General features: G+C 48.5%; 2 protein-coding genes and 1 long non-coding RNA gene across 3 annotated transcripts; 1 reads left to right on the top strand and 2 right to left on the bottom strand.

Moving 5' to 3' along the window:
- Positions 1–4868: 4868 nt before the first annotated feature.
- LOC135387361 (uncharacterized) lies at positions 4869–5827 on the bottom strand. The gene is made up of 3 exons (XR_010421066.1): positions 5723–5827; positions 5252–5288; positions 4869–4968 (listed from the first exon to the last, which is right to left on the bottom strand). It is a non-coding gene; the product is annotated as an uncharacterized LOC135387361 (long non-coding RNA).
- Positions 5828–14268: 8441 nt separating this feature from the next.
- LOC135389687 (uncharacterized) lies at positions 14269–16524 on the bottom strand. Its single transcript, XM_064619721.1, has one exon. The coding sequence runs from the start codon at positions 16522–16524 to the stop codon at positions 14269–14271; it is 2256 nt and encodes a 751-aa protein (XP_064475791.1).
- A 1918-nt stretch (positions 16525–18442) lies between these two features.
- On the top strand, positions 18443–20918 carry LOC135387360 (uncharacterized). Its single transcript, XM_064616589.1, has 7 exons — positions 18443–18542; positions 18641–18935; positions 18991–19075; positions 19491–19640; positions 19895–20389; positions 20462–20538; positions 20785–20918. The coding sequence occupies exons 1-5, from the start codon at positions 18515–18517 to the stop codon at positions 20165–20167; spliced, it is 831 nt and encodes a 276-aa protein (XP_064472659.1). The 5' UTR covers positions 18443–18514; the 3' UTR covers positions 20168–20389; positions 20462–20538; positions 20785–20918.
- Positions 20919–21542: the final 624 nt, after the last annotated feature.

Here is a 21542-nt window from a genome sequence, read left to right as displayed (position 1 = left end):
TGCTCAAGTGTAGGGAATGAAAATCGGTGAAGAAACCGAAATAACAAGACAATTTTTTGAGCTGGCCCATTTCGAAATGCGCTCGCCGTCTGTTATCGCTGTCTTTGAATGATACGGCATGTCTGCCGCCCGCCGTCTGGAAAGGAAATAGTCCCGTGACATGATCCAGCGGCTGAAAGTATTTCCAAGGTATATCTAAACTTGTAGCGAAAACTAGCGAGAATACCAAATCAGGCCCATCGGCAAGGCGATCACCATGAGACGCGAGCGATCCTGGGTGTTGGTAGTAGAGGTACGGTCGTAAACAAGAAAACTTTACAACATGGGCATGGGGTGTGTGTGTACTAATAGGTTATTCATAATTTCAATGTAGAAAAAACTACTGATCTGTTGCCCCACTGGTGCACATATACGAAGCCATCTACCACCCGAGTATGTTTCAGTATCCTGCCCCCCCGGCGCATGTGTCACAGTGGGCTTGTTTATCCGTGTATCTCTGTGTCCGTGCCGTGTGTCCGTGCATTGCAATACGGAGTTCGTACACTTTTTCGGGCTATACAGGAAGTGACGTTCATATCTCGGAGCTGTAACACGTGTGAACAGATGAATACAATGCATCTTCTGTTGCTGGAACCGAAAAAAAAAAAAAAAAGAATTCATCATGGTACGACCGGCCAAGATGGCGTGAGTGCTAGCAGGAATCAACTGTGCACCATGGATGTCATGTCTTTAGGCGAGAAATGGACCTGAAGTGAACCTTCCTAATTTCTGTGTGGTCATCACGATGCCCTTCTGTTTGGAGTTGTCAAAATCTGTGGTATCTGTATGTACTTCGAATTGATATGTGTCATTAAGCGTGATGTGATTTATTTTTCTCTGTTCTCGTCTGCTATTGTTGACCTGGGTGATTAGTATGGTTCGGACAGGCAAGGGAAAGGGAATACAACGCAAACGAAGTGCGCGAATGTAAACGTGCCATGGCTAATTATGCACTGCTTATTATTCATACTGCTGACGTCATCATTTATTTACAATCGTAGTATTCCGCGCTACGGATGGATGGCGCTGACCGTCTCTATCATGGGGTCATTCTGAAGACACAGGGGCCTATGGGAGTTGCGCTACCTGTTTAGATATACCGTGGTATTTCTACCGAGGCGACATTCGTCCCTTAGAACTACGATCGTAGTGTACATCGGATGCATCGTGCGGGACTTGTTGTATTCAGTAGTATAGTTATGCGTGCGAAACGTAAGGCGCTCCGAAACTAAACTGCATAGCAGACAGCGAGTTTAGATGAGACTGAAAGAAAAGAAAGAAAACGCGATTTGATAACGCGATCCCCTCGTTCAATTGCAGCATACCTTTCAATTTGGTCCCCAATCTTTATTGCATATTTCGAATAACCCATTTGCATGGATCCATGGTATGAAGACCAACATGGGATAGAGTATTCGCTCCGAGATCGAACCGTGTCGGCGCGCTGCGGAGAACGGAGAACTATGGCAGTGTGGACGCGTCGTCTGCTTTTACACGTTTATGCAGCGTTCAGTGCCGTAGGTGGAACCGAACAGTATCGTACCATCGCGGCACAAGTGATCTTCCGGTGAATACACACAGGAATTACGGAAAAGAACCATCAAATCCGAACATCGGCCCAGTTGTTATCCACACTAGGATGGTGACAGTGTCGCCCCCTATAGGTCGATCTCGCAGCGAATAGGGTAGTAGAGACTGGAACAGGGTAGAATATTGCCTGTGGCGGTTAGACACTCAACCATCGTACAAATAAAGTTGTTCTTGAACGCTAAACAAGTGCTACGCGCTCTCGAGTACTTTATTTCTGGATGAAGATGAAGCAATGCCTACACTCTCTAAAATGAACTTCACCGCATAGCACGCTCGTAGCCAACCATCATCTCGAATGATATCGTTATCTGCCCTCATTTGTTGAAAACGGGAGGCGTACGCCTTTTTTGTGACAATTGTGAACAGCATAAGTGTCACAAAAAAGGCGTACGCCTCCCGTTTTGAACAAATCAGGGCAGATAATGATATCATTCGAGATGATGGTTGGCTAGGAGCGTGCTATGCAGTGAAATTCATTTCTAAGAGTGTAGATCAGGGTAATCAAGGGTCTTACACACGCGGGCCCCATTTGGCCCGCAGTCAGCTATTCTGTGGCCCGAGGGCTCTTGAGCACTAAACAGAATGAAGCTGCCCTCTCCCCAAACTAATGAAGAATTGGGAATGAAACAGGGGGTTTTCAGGCATTGTTTTTACCCTTGCTCGCCGTAGTGCTTGGTTGCTTGATGTTGGTAGTGCTTGGTAATGGTTGGTTAGGAGCGTGCTATGTGGTGAAGTTCTGTTTTAAAGGGACAGTCGCATTCTCCGAGGTCAATTTCGAAACTAATGCGAATTCTAATTCCTTGCCGACCACTGAAATGGGCCCGAAATACCATTTCGATCCGCGGCGTACTTTTCGCGCAATCCGATGAAAAGGAAACCGGAATCCATGCGCCCTCGCTCTCTAAAAGTGGGAGCAAACGTCACCCGGATAAGGCCAATCAGCGCGCGCCCTGGGTAAATGCGAGCCGCGCGCCTGTTTGCCGATCGCGAAGCGAAGGCGAAGGTAGCAAACATGGAGTCTGAAAACGAGAGTGATGTTTCTCTGTCTGAGGGAGATTCTGACGAACATGTAAGCGGTAGCGGCGACGAGTTAATGCTGGATGATGACCCATACTCTACGGACCCAATGCCTCTGGAACCCGCCGACCATGCACGAGATGTGGCTGCGGCTAACCCGCGGGATGACATTTTCAGGTGGCGTATTCTTTGCATGGTTGCCGTGCCGTCGGATGTGCGAAATAGTTTAGAATGTTGAAATTGTTGTCGGCAGGTGTGTGTGTGTGGAGACTGCGACCCACAGGAGCCCGACGAGCGCCTGTGTTGCCATTCTGTTGCCAGGGTGGTAGAAATGTGCAACAGTGCCGCCATGCAGTGCATAACACAACACTCATTACTCAGGGACATCTGCCTCCGTAGGGAGCTTCTAGTGGTGTACGCGCCTCAATTCTGCCGCTATGATCAACATTTTAGGCGACTCAATCCCCAGGACCACAGGTAAGCCTGCTGCAGTGCTCTTCCGTTTGCTATGATTACGATCGTAATGATTTTTTCGGTTTAAATGACCTCCCATCAAGATTCGGAAGGGTAAACTCGGGTGCTAGTCGGGTGTTGTTGGTTACGCAAATTGTCGAACCTAAAGTGGACAGGGGTTGTATACAAAAGGGCGGCTATTCTCTTTTTGGCCTACACAAGTTTGTCCACCATAAATCATAAGCGTGGCCGACAGCCGTGGAACGACCCAGAATCCTGGTCCAACAATTCCATTAGGAAAAGTGAAGCAACACAGTCGCCTCAGCTAGTCTCGACATGCTCTCAATTATGCCAGTTAGCCATGGCCTGATTGGCAACACAAAACCCTGATTGACAGATATCCAGTGGGAATTCTGAAGGATAGTCTTACAAGTCTGAAAACAGAAGCATTTGAGGTGCCAATAAAGTGGGGGGGGGGGGGAGCATGTTACTGAAGAATGTAAGAGTAATATATTTTGGGAGAAATTGGATTTTGCCGGAATTGGAGGGAAGCTGGTTCGGGAGGGAGTTAGCTGTTGGAATCGGGTTCATCCTGAAAGAGGCGGACCATTTTTCTGTACGTTGCACACCTGCCAACCTTCCACATTCAAAATGCAGGAAACCCCGGAACTAAGAAAGGAATGCACAGGCTTTGAACTCCAAGGTTGGGATAGTGTCTGTTCTTCTGTTCTGGCCATTGTCTTCCCAACACTGTGGGAGATTTGGCAGGTATGCAAATGCCCACAAGATATAATGCTAAACAAAAAGAAATGTCATGTGGATTTGTCTTTTCCAGCTGCCTAAGGTTCACGGCATACTCATCATTCACGAGATGGGTCTGGGGATACCTTGGTCCAAGGAACAGACGACAGGTTCCTGGATGCGTTGTCTGAGCCATCAGGAGGGAGTTCCCATCTATGTCCTATCAAGGCTATCAACATTAGGACCATTGAAGCAAGGGTGTCTTGACAAGAGAGACAAGCTGGTGCATACTGATGGCTGGAACTGGAGACATGTAGTGGCAAGACAAAAATTTTGCTGACGTAGGCACACTTTGTGTAAATGAGCCCTTGGTCATCCCCCTTGCCTCCCATCAGAGGTTTTGGAGGATACTATAGGCATGTGGTGTACGGATAAACCTATCCGTACACCACACACCTATAGTATCCCCCAAAACCTCTGATGGGAGGCAAGGGGAATGACCAAGGGCTCATTTACACCAAGTGTGCCTATGTCAGCAAAATTTTCGTCTTGCAGCAATTTTCGTCTGCAGTGTGGGGGATGTTTTGTCTTGTCACTCTGTATCTCCAGTTGCAGTCAACAGACTGCCTACCCATCTGTACAGCAAAAACTACTACACGTGGCAGTATTAGCTCTGGCATCAAATCCAGACTGTACTGCACTAAGTTAGTGCCGAGGTGGGAATATTTTGAATTCTGTGCAGATTGTCAATGCGGTGTAGTGACGGGAATAAAGAATGACCCTATAATTGTATCGATTTATTGTACAGTGGAGTATGACGGAGTGGGAATAACGAAATAGCATAGGTTTATTTGCCTCCCATTATGTATGGGAGGCAAATAAACCTAAGCTATTTTATGTTGTGCTGTGGTTCTACATTAATGTGGTGTGAAGTCTGGGCGGTTACAGGTACGCTGCCACAGGGATGTGGAGGGTTCATGTTGGCAGATCCATATCTGGTGTACGCTATGCAAGTCTGTGTTCATTGTTTTCCTCTTCCTGGAATCAGGGGATGACAACCCCCTTGTGAGATGCGCCGTGAAGTGGGAAGTGGGTCCCCAGCACTTGCTTCAGCCATGACCTCCACATCTGAAATATGGCCTCGAGTATTAACACTCAAAAGAATACGTTGAGGGCCTAGCAGGTACAATAACAAATATAAAAATGACTATGCAAATAAATCTTCCCCTTTGCGGTCCCTATTTCACTGGCACAGTTATTTTCCTGTCGACATTACGTTATAAACACTGGCAGCCGCATCACACAAGATTCCTTTCACAGAACTCGACAATTTTCAGGGCTTGTACATATCCATTATTTTGTGGGACGTGCAAAAAGAATTGCGATATTTTCGTGGCTTGACAAAACATACCAAATCCAGTTGATTCCGTTGACGTGCTTGCTGCCGCCTGAAATAGAGCCAGAAATTAGCAACAAGGCTGCAGTAGAATACTGATGCAAGTGTCTCGGACGTAGCCAAACACAGATTGCGATGCTTTCACATCCCTGAATGCTGCCATCAGGCTTGCACTATGAACTGTAGAAACATCCACTAGCTGCAATAAGATTAGAATAATGCTGTCATGTGGGAGTGTTACGTTACTCCTGCATAATACTGGCGACAATTAGCACAGCAACAACACACCAATCTTTTTTCTCTAGAGTACGCGTACTATTGCGTCAGGATGCTGCAATCATTGTAATAATTTGTGTACATTAGTAGCCGGTGTGACTGTGACGTTACAATCGGCGGCGAGGCCAGGTGTTTGCGATGATGTTTACTGTGACAACTGATATTTTTCATCGCAGCGTATAGCTGTGACCACGCAAAATTGTCGCTTACCTCCGTTACTGGTTCCTGCCCTTGTTCCTGATCGAATGTGGTAGGCACGGCGTCAATCTTCAGCCGCTTCTGTTTCTGCCGTAGCCCAAGCCGAACTTGCAATACATCTTCGTCGGCGAAATGACAGGAACAGACGCGTGAAACATTCAATCCTTGGGCCACACCACAGTAGTGGCTGGCGATCGCTGCCTCCCACTTTCGTTTCGTTTCGCCATTGCGAGGTCGGTGAAATGCAAGCTCGGGATTCGCGTTGTAAGTCTTTCTGCACCCGAGCACGTAGCACCGGTTTCCTGGCTGTGACATCGCACGTCAACGGCGTGAAATCCTAGGCCACACGCTGTAGTTCAAAGTACTTCAAAGCAAACGCGACAAGACAACAAGAAAAAGGGTCAGACGCACGCTCAGACACACACAGAATCTGCGGCCTGCGGCTCTGATCTGCGGCGGGAAGGAGCGCCTCCTGATGGTTGGTTTATCCGGGTGACGTCATCCAGTGTCGGCGCCTTGCGGGGATTGCCGTGCGCGCCGGAAGCGCGAACATTTAAAAATCGTTTCTGACTCAACCAAGTGGATTTGTGCGGAGAAAATTTGCCGGCGTACATTATGAACGACAGGGAACATGACCATAATAGTTCCGGAACACGCTTCCGGATGCGACTATCCCTTTAACAGTGTACGACGGAATCTGTCGTAACTCCGTCGTACGAGAAAGTTACGACGAAATCTAGATTCACGAAGGGCGCGCGTCGCAAAATCCTCGCAACTTACAGCGGAATCCTGCGAGAGCTTTCGAGCGGTCTTACGAGGAAATATGGCGGCGTACTTGGCAGCGGTGGATTTGGAGACGGCAAACAAAGACTCCATAATACGCGCCCACGCATTGCACTTTGCCACAGACCCTTGAGGACCATCCGCCGTAGCGCCAACGGCGCACTTGTTTGCTTGACAACCTTCAACAAGTGCATTAGTTTCGCGCTCCGTAAAATTGGGTCTTCGAACGCGTTTCGCCTGTGATCGCATGTCATCCATTATCAAGCTTGGCTACCGGAAGTATGGTACCGAGGACACTTGTAGTAACAATACAGTTGGGGACGTACGACTTCTTCTTCTAACGGGATGACTCTCGGATGTATTCACACGAGCGATATTCCGCAGAATACTACAGCGGAAGATGCGAAACGTCATAGCTTTCTACTGTCACGTGAGCGCGAGTGCTCAACGTCGTGTCCTCACGTACACTGCTAACCGTGGGGAATATCCTGCGACACAGCCACAATATATTCTGTAGCAGCCGACAGGAAAAAACGCTAAGTGCGTCGTCTGCTCAGGGTCGTTTGCTCAGTGTGCAGTACGCCACTCTCGATATTCCGCACCGTGTGAATGCTCAACATAACACAGGACAGAACTTCGGCTCCGTGAGCAGTGTTTTCGCTTTTTCTTCCGCTAGAATCTTCGGTGAGGATGTCCCTCGAGTGAATACGCGGTTATTGGTACGATTGCAGATTGTCATAGTGAAAACGCACTCGCTGGCTGTTTCTCCTCGAGTTGCACGTGACAGGAAATGAGCAACCCTCTCTTCCTCGGCAAAGGGAGTACCCTCTCCACTACGATAGCTTTGCGAATCGTGCTTACGACCGCTTACGACGCCGTCGTACACTCGTCGCAGGCTGCGACGTCGCACATCTTATCGGTACAGCTTCGTTCAAACTTAACTTGAACTCGGCGCCAGCCTGCGGAGCAAGAGGGACGACACCCTAGCGGCTTTAACTGGAATTATCGGGAGAGAGCGTTGAGGGCTGTCCTACTCGCATCACGAGGGTGCCCGTCTGAGAACTGGTGCTCCGCTTCGAATGGGCAATGATTGGAGACGCAAAGCTTCAGCTTGTTTGTAGTGATTACGTGACCTTGTGCCACCTGATATCGCTGATCGCTGTGAAGCAACATCAGTTGCCTCAAAATTGCCGTTTCCTTGCTATTAACTGCGCGGGAGAAGCTTTGTGCGTTCAAGCGCTACAAGATAATTTCACTCCCATAACGAACCCGAGTTATTCTTGAAGCAGCATAGAAGTGGTAATGGACAGTGAATATTTGAATAATGCAAGCGAGTAACCACATTGTGATGTCGCGTGCAAAATTCCATTCTTACGACGTTCTACAAGGCTGCCTTTACCATAAATTATTTCGACGTATAGCAAGCTGCTCATCCTCGTTGTTGTTGTTTGAAGAAATAAAGGGTAGAAGGGGGGAAGAAAAATAAAGGGTAGCATTCATAAGAGCGCCGGCTACTCCACATTATTTAGTTAACATGTTTAACTTCTTCGCTAGCACACTGCTACACAAGGGGAATCACTGGGAGAATGGAACAAGCTTGTCAACTGGCTGGCCATCGTGAACATATGATACAACGTGGCCCGGAATGCAGTGCTTTAAGCAACAATCTTTTCCAGCATAATGCATTTACGTGTATTAATATTCCATTGATTTCATTCTGTCGCTTAATTCGAATCAATGTGACGCCGCTACAGCAATACGACGCATACCAATGACATGGTTGATAACGGCGCGGACAATCACTATCAGATGGCGAAGATTTCAGTCGCCCGCAGCAGCCTCCAGAACAGACTGGAACGATGTGCAAATAACAAATATCCACGTAAAAGTCAGCGCCCGTTCGAAGCGGAGCACCAGTTCTCAGACGGGCACCCCTGTGATGCGAGTAGGACAGCCCTCAACGCTCTCTCCCGATAATTCCAGTTACAGCCGCTAGGATGTCGTCCCTCTTGCTCCGCAGGCCGGCGCCGTGTTCAAGTTAAGTTTGGACGAAGCTGTACTTGCGATCGTGTTTGTAAATCCGACCCATTCGAAGAGAGAGGGTGGCGCACGCCATTTTGTGTCAATTATCATTTTTTCGCAACTTGATTCAGAAAGGCGTACGGCCTCCTTCGAATCAAAAGCGATGATCCTATCATTCGTGGCAATGGTTGGCGCAGAGCGTGCTATGCGTTCTGTTCTTCTTCTGTTTTTTCTTCTGTTCTGTTTTTTTGGAGCGCAGAATGATATCGTTATATTCCCTGATCTGCGGAAAGCGCAAGGCATACGTCTTTTTTTGACAACAACGTAACTACATAAGATGTGACGCTGTTACGATATTATTCGGGATAATGGTTGGAGAGGGGGGGGAGGGGGTTATGGCAGAATCAGATCACCGTTGTTGGCCACGAAGAAGTGGGCGTCGTAAAAACTGTAGTAAAAAAAATAACAAGGGCATAAAGACGGATGGAGAATGACGGGTGGAGAAGCGTAGAGGGTGCGTACGTCCGTAGTGCAGTGAAAGGTGCTAGAGGGGTCGTTGGGCAAGACCCGCCTCCTGAAGAAAGCGAGCAAGGTTTCTTGGTTGGAGGTCATGGTGGTGGTGGTGACGAACACCGGCTTGGTTGGAGGGGGGTTGTAATGGCACGATCGGCTCGCCGTTGTTGACCACACAGAAGTGGGCGTAGTCACGACTATAAAAAAAAGAAGAAGAAACAAAGAAAGACGGATGGAGGATGAAGGGTGGAGATGCGTAGAGGGTGCGTGAGTTCGTCGGGGAGAGCAAAGTGTTAGAGGGGTCGTTGAGCAAGACCCGCCTCCTGTAGAAAGAGAACAAGGCTGAAAGAAAGAAGTCACTGGAAAGGTTAGCCAGCTGTAGGACTCGAACCCACTTTTTCTGGATTACCTCTTACCAGTGTGGGTTCGAGTCCTACAGCTGGCTAACCTTTTCAGTGACTTCCTTCTTTCATCATTAATTTCTTAGGCACTTGAGGTTTCGTATGTACTTACCTTTTCTATGTGGTCCAGCCTCAGAACATCAATTGCCATCAAGAACAAGGCTTCTTGCTTTAGCGGAACGTTCGGCGTAGAAGAGCCACCGGGTAGAGGACGTCCGCTAGCGTGCCAGAGCTGGAGTAAGGGAGATGGGCTTCGCGCGCAGAATGATACACTCTAAAAACAGAACTTCACCGCATAGCACGCTGTGCGCCAACCGTTGCCGCGAATGATGGGGTTGTCGCTTTTAAATTGAGGAGGAGGGGGGCGTACGCCTTTTTGTGGCAATTACCGTATATCCAAATTGCCACAAGGTGGTGGTGGTGGTGACGAAAACGGCTTGCCGTTGTCCAAATTGCCACAAAAAGGCGCACGCCCCTCTCTCTCCTCGAATCAGAGGAGACAACCCTATCATTTGTGGCAATGGTTGGCGCACAGCGTGCTATGCGGTGAAGCTCTGTTTTTAGAGTGTATGCTCGGCAATCTCGCAGGATGTGCTCGATTGTTTCAGGTTGTTGACAGTGACCACAGCAGGCGTCACCCCTAGAGCCGATCTTGAATAGTTGAGAGTTGGTGATCCAGTGGTGTAGCCTATGTAGCATGGTCTGTACGCCTCGAGGAAGGTTTTTCATGAGAAGAAGGGGGCGATGATGGTGCACGATGTCTCGTATCCCAAGGTGGCGCAGTTCAACAAGCTGCTGAACGTTCATTTGCCTGTCGATGTGGTCCGGAGTTGGTAAACAAGGGCTCTCAAGGCAGCTCAAGTGTGCCTATAGGACGCCAGCTGATGCGCCCATTCATTGCCGCCGATACCGACGTGGGACGGAATCTATTGGAAGGAGATATCTCCTCCGGTTGTTTATGCTGAGCGCACGATCTTCTGATGCTTCGCGCTAAGATGTTGTCATACATGTGGTTCATCACGCCTTATAGGGCGCTTCTCGAGTCTGTGAGTAGGACTGCCCTGGCTAACCCTCGCACCTGGGCCGCAGCAGCTGCATGCAGGAGAGCCAGGAGATCAGCAGTGGTCGAGAATACCGGGTAACTCGATGTTTTCCTTTGCCAGGCCACATTCACCGATGGGATGTAAAACGCACAACTAACACTTTTGGCACGGTCGTCAATAGAGCCATCTGTGAATACTAGAGTATGTGACTGGCTTGGTTAGAACTTCACCGCATAGCGCGCTCCTAGCCAACAATCTTTTTTTTTATATTTCCGTGTTAGGGTTGCGAAGCAACTGTGGCTATGAGCGAAGTACTGACGGGAGAGAGAGGAGGGAGGTGGAGAGAGAGCGAGGTACAGATGGAGAGAGGACAGCAGGAAAGAGTGGGGGACAGGGGGGTTAGTATGCGTCCTGGGCTGACTTCAGGGGGAACTGTGGCGATATTCGTCTGGAAAATCTTCGGAAAACCCAGGGAAAACCTCAGACAGCACAGCCGGTGTCAGGATTCGAACCCGTGTCACCTCCAAGTCTCGGAGTGGAAAGCGATCATCCTATCCACTATGCCACGGGAGATTGCCCAACCATCATCTCGAATGACATCGTTCTCTCCACTGATTTGTTGAAAACGGGAGGTGCACGCCTTTTTTGTGACGCTTATGCAGTTATGGTAAGTGTCGCGAAAGGGCGTATGCGCCGCGTTTTCCACAAAACAGCAGTGATAGTGGCATCATTCTGTGCAATGATTTGCCTTCAGCGGTTTATGTGGTGAAGTTCCATTTCCCTGCAAGGGATCCGCTCCCACGTCGGCACCAGTGGCAAGCGCATCTGAGCAGTAGCCCCAATTTGACAACCCCGGGGACAGCAACAGAGAATTTGTTCTTGAGATCGTACTAACACACACTCTAAGAAATAAAGGTGTCAAAAAGGAGTCAAACGATACGCGGACACCCTCTCAGACGAAGGAGGTGTTGTGTTGACACTGCCTGCATTTCTGTACGCCTGCACAGGTGTCACTTCGACTCCCCATCCAAGCAGTGTTATTCTTACACCCCATTCTGAGTCCTCAGTAGGGTGTCCAAAGACAAAAAGGGACTTCCATGTAGACCATCTAAAACAGGTGCAACCGTGCCACCTTCCCAAGAGGTGCCACCTTGAGTCCCACGCCAAAGGGTGCTCAGTGGATACCTGCGTGGAGGGGAGACCAGTTAGAGACTCAGCGGGGCACCCTTACAAGTGGAATACAGAAGGGTATTCCACTAAGAGAGCTAGCAGAGCACCCTTGCGTGGGGCATCCAGAACACACCTCGATGGAAGAAGTTACAGGAGAGCACCCTTGCGAGGCGCCTTCAGAGAGCGCTTCAAATAACGGAACTTGCAGGGCACCTGTGAGAGAGGAATTCATACAGCACTTCGATTAGGGGAGCCAACGCAGCACCCTTGCGAGGGGAATCGAGAGGGCACTTCAATGGAGGAAGCTCGGAGAGCCACGTTGCGAGGGGCATTAAGGGAGCACTTCGATGCAGGGAGCTCTGAGAACCCCGCTGCGAAGGGCATCCAGCGCGCACTTCGGTGGAGGGGGTTACAGCAGGGCACCCTCGCGAGGCGCTTTCAGAGAGCACTTCGAATGAGGGAGCTAGCACAGCACCCTTGCCAGAGGAATTCCTAGGGTACTTCGACTAGGGGAGCCAACGCAGCACCCTTGCGAGGGGAATCGATAAGGCACTTCGATGGAGGAAGCTCGGAGAGCCACGTTGCGAGGGGCATTAAGGGAGCACTTCGATGGAGCGAGCTCTGGGAACCCCGTTGCGAAGGGCATCCAGCGAGCACTTCGGTGGAGGGAGTTACAGCAGGGCACCCTCGTGAGGCGCTTTCAGAGAGCACTTCGAATGAGGGAGCTAGCACAGCACCCTTGCCAGAGGAATCCATACAGCGCATCGATTAAGTTAGCCAGCAGAGCACCCTTGCGAGGGGAATCCACAGAGCACTTCAATGGAGGGGGTTACGAGAGAGCACCATTCCGGAGCGCCTTCAGAGTAACGGAGCTAGCTTCAAGTAACGGAGCTAGCAGAGCACCGTTGAGAGAGGTATTCATAGAGCACTTCAGTTAAGGGAGCCAGCAGAGCACCCTTCTGACAGGAATCGAGAAAGCATTTAGATTGCGGGAGCTACAGAAGATTGCAGTGAGAGGGGAACCCGGATAGCACTTCGATTCAGGGAGTTATAGCATAATACAATTCCAAGGGGCATTCAGAAAACACTTTAATAAGGGGAGTGAGGAGGGCACGCTTGCGCGGGAAATTCAGAAAGCGCTTCCATATCGTCGTTACAAATGCGGACGAAACAACGCACGTTGTTTCACGCGTTTCACGAAGAGAGCAATAAACGGAAACTTGGTACTACCTTTGTGGTGCTTGAGTTGCAGTCAGGTGCAACAGTAGCACCTACTTGTAACTCAAGTACCAGAAAGAGACCCTCAGGTTTCCGTTTGTCATTCTCTTTGTGAAGCGCTTTGGCCCACTTTCCTTGGGACACACTATATCAGAGGTGGGCAATACTCCTCACTGTCTTTGCCCTTATCTCAATTTTCCTTGACGGAGCTTCGTCCTCGCCTCACCTCACCTCAACTCTGTATCAGAGAAGTTCCATCACCTACCCTCACCTCAAAAATAAATCTGAGACGTTTCCTCACCCCACCTCAAAAAAAAAAAAAAAAAAAATTCAGAAAGTTTTCCTCGTCTCACCTCACAACAATTATCAGAAAAGTTACCTCACCTCAGCATTTCCTGAGAAAATTTTTCCTCAACTCACCTCACCTCAGCCTTCCCCAAGAAAATTTTCCCTCGCCTCACCTCAAATTTTTTTTCAGAAAGTTTTCCTCGCCTATCCTCACCTCAGCGTGTCCTAAGAAAATTTTTCCTCGCCTCATCTTACCTCAATCATTGCTTCAAAAGTTGCCCCTCACCTCACCTCACCTAAAAAATTCCGTGCGGTGAGGGTGAGGGGAGGGAGCTCTCACCCTCACAAGCCCTCGTGAGGGTGCCCACCTCTGCACTGTATACTTGGAGTGTAAGCACGACACGACTCCCTCAAGAGAGTGAAATATGTGACGTACAGTACACCCCGAAGGCAGTAGCATTTTCGCTATTTTTACTATCATAAGAAAAAAAAAAATTGTTTTCAAGTGAGCTAAACACTGTACCCCGAGGTGTTGTATCACGCTGTGCCAAACCTGATCTTGAATTTATTTCTACTATGTTAGTTGGACTCATAAGCGTGCTCCAGCTGCGTAAACAAATGCTTGCAGCAACACATGTTTTCTCTATTACCTATGCTATTAGTAAAGAATAAAGACAGAGCCCCGAAACTTTTTGGGCATGGCATCACTCGCTGGTTCATAGCGGCACACGGGCACGACGTGATAAAGAAAAGCGCCAGCTGTTGGTAGACCGAGCCCTTCTCTCCCCCCCCCCCCCCCCCCTCGAGCCTTTCTCCCCGTTGCGCCTGCCATCGCGGATTGCTGGCGACAGAACCGCTTTGACGGTACCGAGTTAAAACAAGTAATCTTGTGCGTCTTCATGATGCCTCTTGCTTGTCTTTCAATTGTGCAGCTGATAGTGCTACAGGTCCTTCTAAGTGTAAAGGTCATGCTACGACTTCGCACGCAGCATTCGACGTCTCTCTTTCGTTTTTTTTCGTCCTTTTTGATAATTCGGGGTAAACAAAGAACATTTTTATTGAGACTTTGTATCCAGAACGACGTATCAGGATCTCACTCGATACAGTGTGAGGAAGGAAATTAGAAAATTATTTCCCATTTGGGCACGACGAATCCGCCAAAATATAGATCCAACTTTTGAAACGAAGCCTCATCTCCAGGTGCGTTAAGCGCAATGTGGCCTGTACGACGCAGTTTGTACGCAAACGTGTGCCTGCAAAATGTTTCCACTACCATCTCTTCCACTTGAAGATAAAACCTGCGTTTAGCGAAGTATAGTTGTTGGACTTGCGCAAAGTTCGGATCGTCGCCGGTTTTCATGACAAGGATATCTCCTTTGGAATACGCAAGACCGTTGACCTTGGCAGAATCCGCTATGTTGACCATGCCACAGAACAAGTGCTGTGCGCAGGGATGTGCCTGTGTTTGCTCTGCAGGGCGTAGATTTGTCGCTGTAAAGCTGTTTTCCATGAAGCTGGAACCTAACTGGTAACTTTGTAACAGCTGATGCTTCTTTGCCAATGTGTAGGGGATATTGCGGTAATTGTGAACCCTAGCGGCGTGACTCTTGAAGAACTGGTGTTTTGCTTCAAACCGAAGGCACCAATATTGCCTCAGGGGGCCAAGCTCACTGGTGATTCGCGGATAATGAACCATGTAATGGAGCTTCGGATGCACACGAGCATTCGGGTACTTGGCCAAGAACATCATGAAAAATTCCTCGATCTTGTCTTCCAAATATTGGGGGCACTCAGAGGGCATTTTCTCCGCCAAAATAATGTCCGCCAGCTCCCGGAAGGTGAGGAATAGTTCCCATTTGTCGTTCCCCTCTGGTACGATGGGGCCCAAAATCAAAGGCATGAGACGAAAGAGGCACCATTTTTGAGAGGCAGAGCCCCTCATGGATTTGGAATCACTTAGAAATGACGCGCCGATCTTCTCAGGCCTGTTTTTGTTGTCGTTGGTGCCATACGGGAAAGTATCGGCACGCAGGATATCTTCGGCAGTTAGGACGTTATCTTCAACGAGTCCTCTGAGGGTGTAATGCATGATAACAACAAACGTCCCTTCGAACATATCGTGCATTACGTCTGGTGGAAGCTGGCGCGTAACGTCGAAGGATTCCAACTCCAGCAGTGGGGACTTTTCTCGCACACCGTACGCAGATGTCAAGTCAGGGTTCACTTGTATAGCTTCTAGCTGAGCACTGTGTGTCTTTGCATCTCGTACAATGCAGTGACGTTCGCTTTTGACTTCACCCAGTTGACTTGACCTCGTTAAACAATATCGGCAAACCCTGCCACAGCTGAAACTGCATGTGAAGCCGCCAATAGCGTGCATCGACAAGTTGTCGCCACAAAAGCCCACAACACGCACAAAAATTTTCCGCGAGCCCAGTGGTGAAGTAATATCCATTCCGTCAGTTGCAAGCACATTCAGGTCGCTAACCAGTGGTGCTAGAACCACGTCAAGATGACACTTGGTGTCTGGGTACTTTGCGACTATGGCTAAATGTATATGCTTTACCTGGGACCGAAATCTTGGATGGAGTTCCAAGAAGGTAAAATATACCACTAGTAGTTTGTGCACACCCCGTTTGGGACCAATGGGGTTCACTACTTCAAGTTCATCTGAGTACAAAATGATGTATGTGGTGGATGGATCCCTTGTGTCTTGGCGTCGTTGCTGTAGTGTGCCATCACGGAAACTGCTAATGATTTGTGGATCGCACTGGGGCTGGGGATTCAAAAGCGAGTCAGCAATCGTTGGGCTCTCCAGAACATTTCTGATGACACTTGCAACAGGAACGTACTGAAACGACTCGTTCCTGTCGGCAGCGTAGTGACACTGAACGGGTTCCACGTAACGGAGGTGTCTCTTTGCGAACTGTTCTCGCTGGTAGGCTGTGCGAACTGGCGCAAAAAGTTGCTTCATGAAGTCACACTTTAGGAGCTGTCTTAGGTCATCATGTGTAGACAGAAGTTCGTCACCGATTTTGCAGCCTACTGTGTTTGTAAACTGCTCCCAGAGGGAACTCATCAGACATTCCAAGTCCCTAAACGCAGTTTCACAGGCCGACTCGGGAACTTTATGCTCTTGTGTCAGGCGGAAAAAGAGCCGACACACGTTTCCCGTAGCATCCTCAACGAGATCAAAGAATTCATACGACGGCCCTTCATGTGTCCACTCCCCCTCACTGCCCATATCGGGACGGTCCAGGATTTCGTCGCGTAGAGTGTAGTCGCTGGTATCGCTCTCTAGGTTCACATCTGGGACGGTGTCTCTCGATGCCTTGTTTATGTGCACATTGTAGAGGTGTTTCCTGTAGGAATTCATATGGGAGTAGGTTTTCTTGCAACCACCCACATCACAAACAACGTTGAAGTTCGATTCGCCGCTGTGAGAGATTGCCAAATGCGAAGCAACACGTTGCCGTGTACACGCGAAGTACGGGCACTTCGGACATCGGAACACACAGCCAGACATTTTTGTTTAGAATTAAAGTCTTCCACACAACCACATGCCTCCGTGCAACAACGTCAGCTGATAAAACATCGTCTGCAACTTGCAGTTCAAGACCGCTGTTCAAGTTCGCACCTACAACTACGTATCGCGCCGTTTACTATCAGTGTATGAAAGAAGACGATAAGCATGCCCAAAAGTACGTTATCAACCTGTTGGACGGGTGATCACCCTCACCCGAACCTCCCTCCCCATTCGACAAGTTTGCGGCGCTTTTCCGTTGATAACAGTTTTCACCATGTTCGCGCGTTGAGTGCCCAGGTTGTTCATAGCTGTAGACCTACAGCGGATTAGGTAAGTCTAGCATCTAAAATAAGGAAGGTTCTGTTATCTCCGTTCTTCCGTTCACTCCCCTGTACTCTTGGTTCTCTTTAAGTGAGCTGAATTGCGGTCGCCAGTAGCACGATTTCCATGGAGGCTGCAGGTGCGTTAGGTGCGCGTGCTGTTTTTTTAGTGTGGCCTCAATTCGGTGTGTCCAATCGTAGTTGATCATATATGTGTTTGTCTAGGCGTCAGCACACATGCAAGAAAAGTTTAACAATTCCAATGCTTAGTTTGCTTACCTTTACAATTGACTCTATAGAGCCCACAGGAAGCATAGCTAATGCTTCTGAAATCATGTGCATTGTGGAGCATGGAGCTTCACGAAAGAAGCTCGTTGTAAAAGGGAAGAGGATGCTGTCCGATGTCAAAGAAGCCTTGCTGCAATCCACATTTAGTTACCTTGTCAACGACAAACTTATAGTTCAGGTACTGCTTGCGACATACTTGTTTGATATCTCCAGCCCCCGTAAAAGCGGGTTACCTAACCAAGTTGCTGTGCTACCGTCGCCTTCGCCTCACTTCCGTTCCCCTGGTGGCGGCGGTGCAGCGCAGAGCTACCAGACGGGAGAGATGGCGATCCGATAACCGCGCGTCGTCTGCTAGCTCCAAATGCGTCGACGGGGCAGCGCTTTCCTCGGAATACGGAGTAGAATGAGAATTGTAACCTGTTTCCTTTTGTTCCTGTTTACTGTTTTTGAAACATAAGTACACCAGGATTAGGCCACATTTGAGCAGATCCTGCGGTCGTCAGGACTTTTTGTGAAAGGTGTCACAGCAATGCAAGGGACCACGGCTGCTCCGTGAAGCTGGCACAAGCGAGGGATTACCTCATTTTATTTACTGGTGTTATGTGAAGCAACAGCCTCGCTTGCTGGCCAGGATTTAAAAAAGAAATAATAAATTTATACAAAATGAGGCAAAGAAACGCTGTGGAACACGGGACCTCAGTAACGCGTTGGTGCCCCTCCACTCTCATTCACTGCGTTCATTCGCCTGGGCAGGGAAGCGTAGATGGCGGAAGAACACCTTAGGAACAATCGAGAAAGTGTTGATAATCTTATCAACACACTCTCGATTGTTCTGACCATTCATTGGTCCACGCATCCACACTCCGCATTCCCAGGAAAGCGCTGCCCCGTCAACGCACTTGGAGCTAGCAGACGACGCGCGGTTATCGGGTCGCCATCTCTCCCGTCTGGTGGCGCTGCGCTGCACCGCCGCCACCAGGGGAACGGAAGTGAGGCGAAGGCGACGGTAGCACAGCAACTTGGTTAGGTAACCCGCTTTTACGGGGGCTGGAGATATCAAACAAGTATGTCGCAAGCAGTACATCGCGTATGTTGCCCCTGTACTGCGTGTAACGCTATGTGCACATTCTAGGCGTTTGACACTGCGGTGAACGGTTTCATCGACTTTGAGGAAAGAGATGTTCTAGAATCGACAAACCTGAGGCTGGTGCAATCCAGCAGCACTGTGCTTGATGGAAGTGGGAACCCGCCTTATGAAAGGTATGATGGTCACCATAAAACCCACAACGCACGACCATATTGAAATATGTATTTTTTTTGCGATAAGGGATAATGCTCGCAATATATGACCCCTATAGCTCTGTTGATCCACCTTCCTCGGGAAAAGCGTCATGCAGGTGAGGCCTCTGGTATAATCCTGATACGGTTGACCATCCCATTTGCACATGGCATGCAATGCCGGGAATATTATAGTTCGATCCAGGTATCACACCTTCCAGCAGCAATGGACATTCCTCCAGCCAGTTACCGCTTCCCTATCGTCCCCCAACATATACGCGCAGAGCTTACAAGCCTGAAAGATGGCTTGCCGTCAGTGCGGCTAAAGTCGGATATTGTGAACTGGCTGTTCTATGATCTGTCAAGGTACACTCTGTACGTATGCATAGACAAACGTTGTACTATTCTCATGGTGCGTTGCCTAATGCAGCTTTCCTGGAAAACTGTATTCCGTTTGCGCGCAACACCTTGTATGCAAGTATCCTAAACTCAAGGACAACACGAAGACTGGCTATGTGAGTACAACGCATTGCACCTTCAACCTACCGTGACTGTCAGCAGTTCCCAGTGAAACTTCGCTCCTTAACGGCGATTAAAAACACATGTTTCGTATAAGCTCATTTGGTCCTAAACGTCTCCCCCTACTGAGCTTTGATACCTGAGTGTCAAGCTGCACGCATTTTGCAATGGCGGCTGCAATCGCGCTCCCGCATTGGGTGTAAGTGGTTGGTGTCGGGGGTGGGGGAAGACGGTTTTTGGAATAATAATAATAAAAGTAACTTGACATATCATTTGTAATGACATGAGAACGACTGCGCAGCATGGACTCGACAACTATCGCTTCGAGAGCCCTACCCCTTTCGATATTTTGTCCTCAGTGAACGCCTCACCTTGCCTTAACATAAGGCGGTTGCACCATGCTTTTTCCAGGGCACCTGGGTTATGTCTCTGAGATACAAGGCTAAAAACACAAGAAGGCGCCTGCCACCAGGTAACCCCGTCCTTGAAGACGCTCGTCAAAAAGCGAAGAAGCAATGCACACCTTCATCGTCAGCGTCTCCATTTCACCGAGCGGGAAACGTAAGGACGGTTCTTATGCTGCATTCATGTGAATCACCCCAGGCCATAGTCATGATTTAGTTGTTGTTGTTGTTGTTGCATTCATGTGACCTTACTTATTTAGGCGCGTGGTAGGCACTGGTCGTTCATAAGGAGCTTCTGAATTACCTTAAAGCACTGTGCAAAAACAGCATTGTTTTCCTCCGTATTTTAAGTGAAAAATGTGGCTGCAATTAAGAAATAAAGCAATATCCATATTGGGTTCACGTCTACAGGCAAACGGCATGGATGAACTGGGCGATGGCGAAGATGAAGGAACTATTGAAGTCCACCTCAACATATTGAACAAAGAAATGAGGAAAACTGTGCCTGATATGGAAAAGGTTTCACTTTCGATGGACAGGACTTTCACTTTCCGCAAGCGCTGGCTGAGGGAAGAGAAGCCTTTGGTCGCGGAAGTTCTGGAGAAGTACCCCCCGTTAAGAAGTGAGGAACAGGTATACATGCTAACTTCCCTGCCCACTCTTGCGCCTAGCGCAAAGTTGTAGTTCACACGTTCCGATGTACTGTTCCCTCTCTTCCTCCATGTGTATAGCTCTCGCAGGAATTCCTCAGGCACACTGGTGTTAACATCGACAATGCAATTACACGGTTCATAAACCAATATGGCGAAAAGGTGCTGACTCTAGCCTCGCTCAAAAGTGGAGGATTACAGCCCATCGCAGACTTCTGGAAACTAGTAGAAGCTGAGAAGGATGAAACTAAAAAGTGTAAGCCTTAAAGCTTGTGTTTAAATTAACATGATTGTACATATTTCTCCGTCATCTCTCCATCTCTGCCAGATGTCCTTGCTGCGGGGGTGCTCTATTTCTTGCCATTGCTTGTGCGGGAGAAAGCCGGTGCACTTTTTACAAAAATGGTACGAGTGGTGTATACCTATAACGTGCAGCATTCCTATAATTCCTGTGTATTTCATCGGGACGTTGTAAAAAGAACGATCCCCCAGTCCTTTCGCACAGAAAGGCTAGGTTGGAAATTTTGAGCATATTTGAAACGCTTGAGTTGATCACATCTTAATTTCTTGTGGTCACTGATTATTTATTACTAGCAAAAGGAGGCATTGTCACCGCCCTGCACAATAAGATGTTTCCATTCTGCTTTCAAGGACAATGCACAAGAACACGTTCATCCGGTTGTTGTCTACAGCGGAGATGACGTCTTCAGTAGCGACTCCGTCCATGTCCACGTTGAGTCACTGAGGATTGACGTACTTGATGTCACTAGCGCCATCTCCACCCTTATGGCATCCTACACAGTAAATCATTTCACACCTTTATTTGCTCAAACAAGGTGTATTCTTATAAAAACACCCCTTTCTATTCCACAAAGAGTGCAAAAAGTGCATTACTAAAGGTGTAATATCGACATACACCACGTCTTATCCAATGTGAATCATTAAGAGTGTAAAGTGGGGTGTTGAAACAGGTGTTTTCCGTCGAATGCACCTTTTTTACACCCATTTGAAATGGGAGTATGGTGTTAAAAATGGTGTTTTATTTCGTGAGAAAAAAATTATGCTGGTTTCACAGCTCCGCTCAGCAAGTAATCACATTATAGACAATAACCTGAGTTAAAAACACAGTATTTGACAGGGAGGGATGTTAGAAATTTAGCTTATACCTTTGACTCGTTGCAAGCGTGGGTGTTAATTGCAAAAACATACTCCCGCCACCGTTACAAACGTTTCCCACCCCACCACATGTAACGAACGTGCCCCAACAAATTTTATTTCAGTATATGATACATCCGACACGCCAATATAGGCTACTGAGGGTGCCCCAGGTCTCTTTGTGGCTTGCACTCACTTTGGTCCCACAGTGTTAACAAGCTAACGAGGCGTGCCTGCGACGCATTGCCATTGCA

This window comes from Ornithodoros turicata, chromosome 3 (assembly GCF_037126465.1).
Source record: "Ornithodoros turicata isolate Travis chromosome 3, ASM3712646v1, whole genome shotgun sequence".
Taxonomy (NCBI): domain Eukaryota; kingdom Metazoa; phylum Arthropoda; class Arachnida; order Ixodida; family Argasidae; genus Ornithodoros; species Ornithodoros turicata.
The sequence above is the reverse complement of the archived record's forward strand: the minus strand, read 5'-3'. Positions and strand labels throughout refer to the sequence as shown.

What these genes read in the sequence shown, in the direction of transcription:
- LOC135389687 (XM_064619721.1), bottom strand. Translation starts at nt 16,524, where the DNA reads ATGAATTCCTACAGGAAACACCTCTACAATGTGCACATAAACAAGGCA.
- LOC135387360 (XM_064616589.1), top strand. Translation starts at nt 18,515, where the DNA reads ATGGAAGTGGGAACCCGCCTTATGAAAG. An exon ending in GGGAACCCGCCTTATGAAAG is followed by an intron (nt 18,543 to 18,640) that starts GTATGATGGTCA and finishes TGACCCCTATAG; the next exon opens with CTCTGTTGATCCACCTTCCT. An exon ending in CATTTCACCGAGCGGGAAAC is followed by an intron (nt 19,641 to 19,894) that starts GTAAGGACGGTT and finishes TCACGTCTACAG; the next exon opens with GCAAACGGCATGGATGAACT.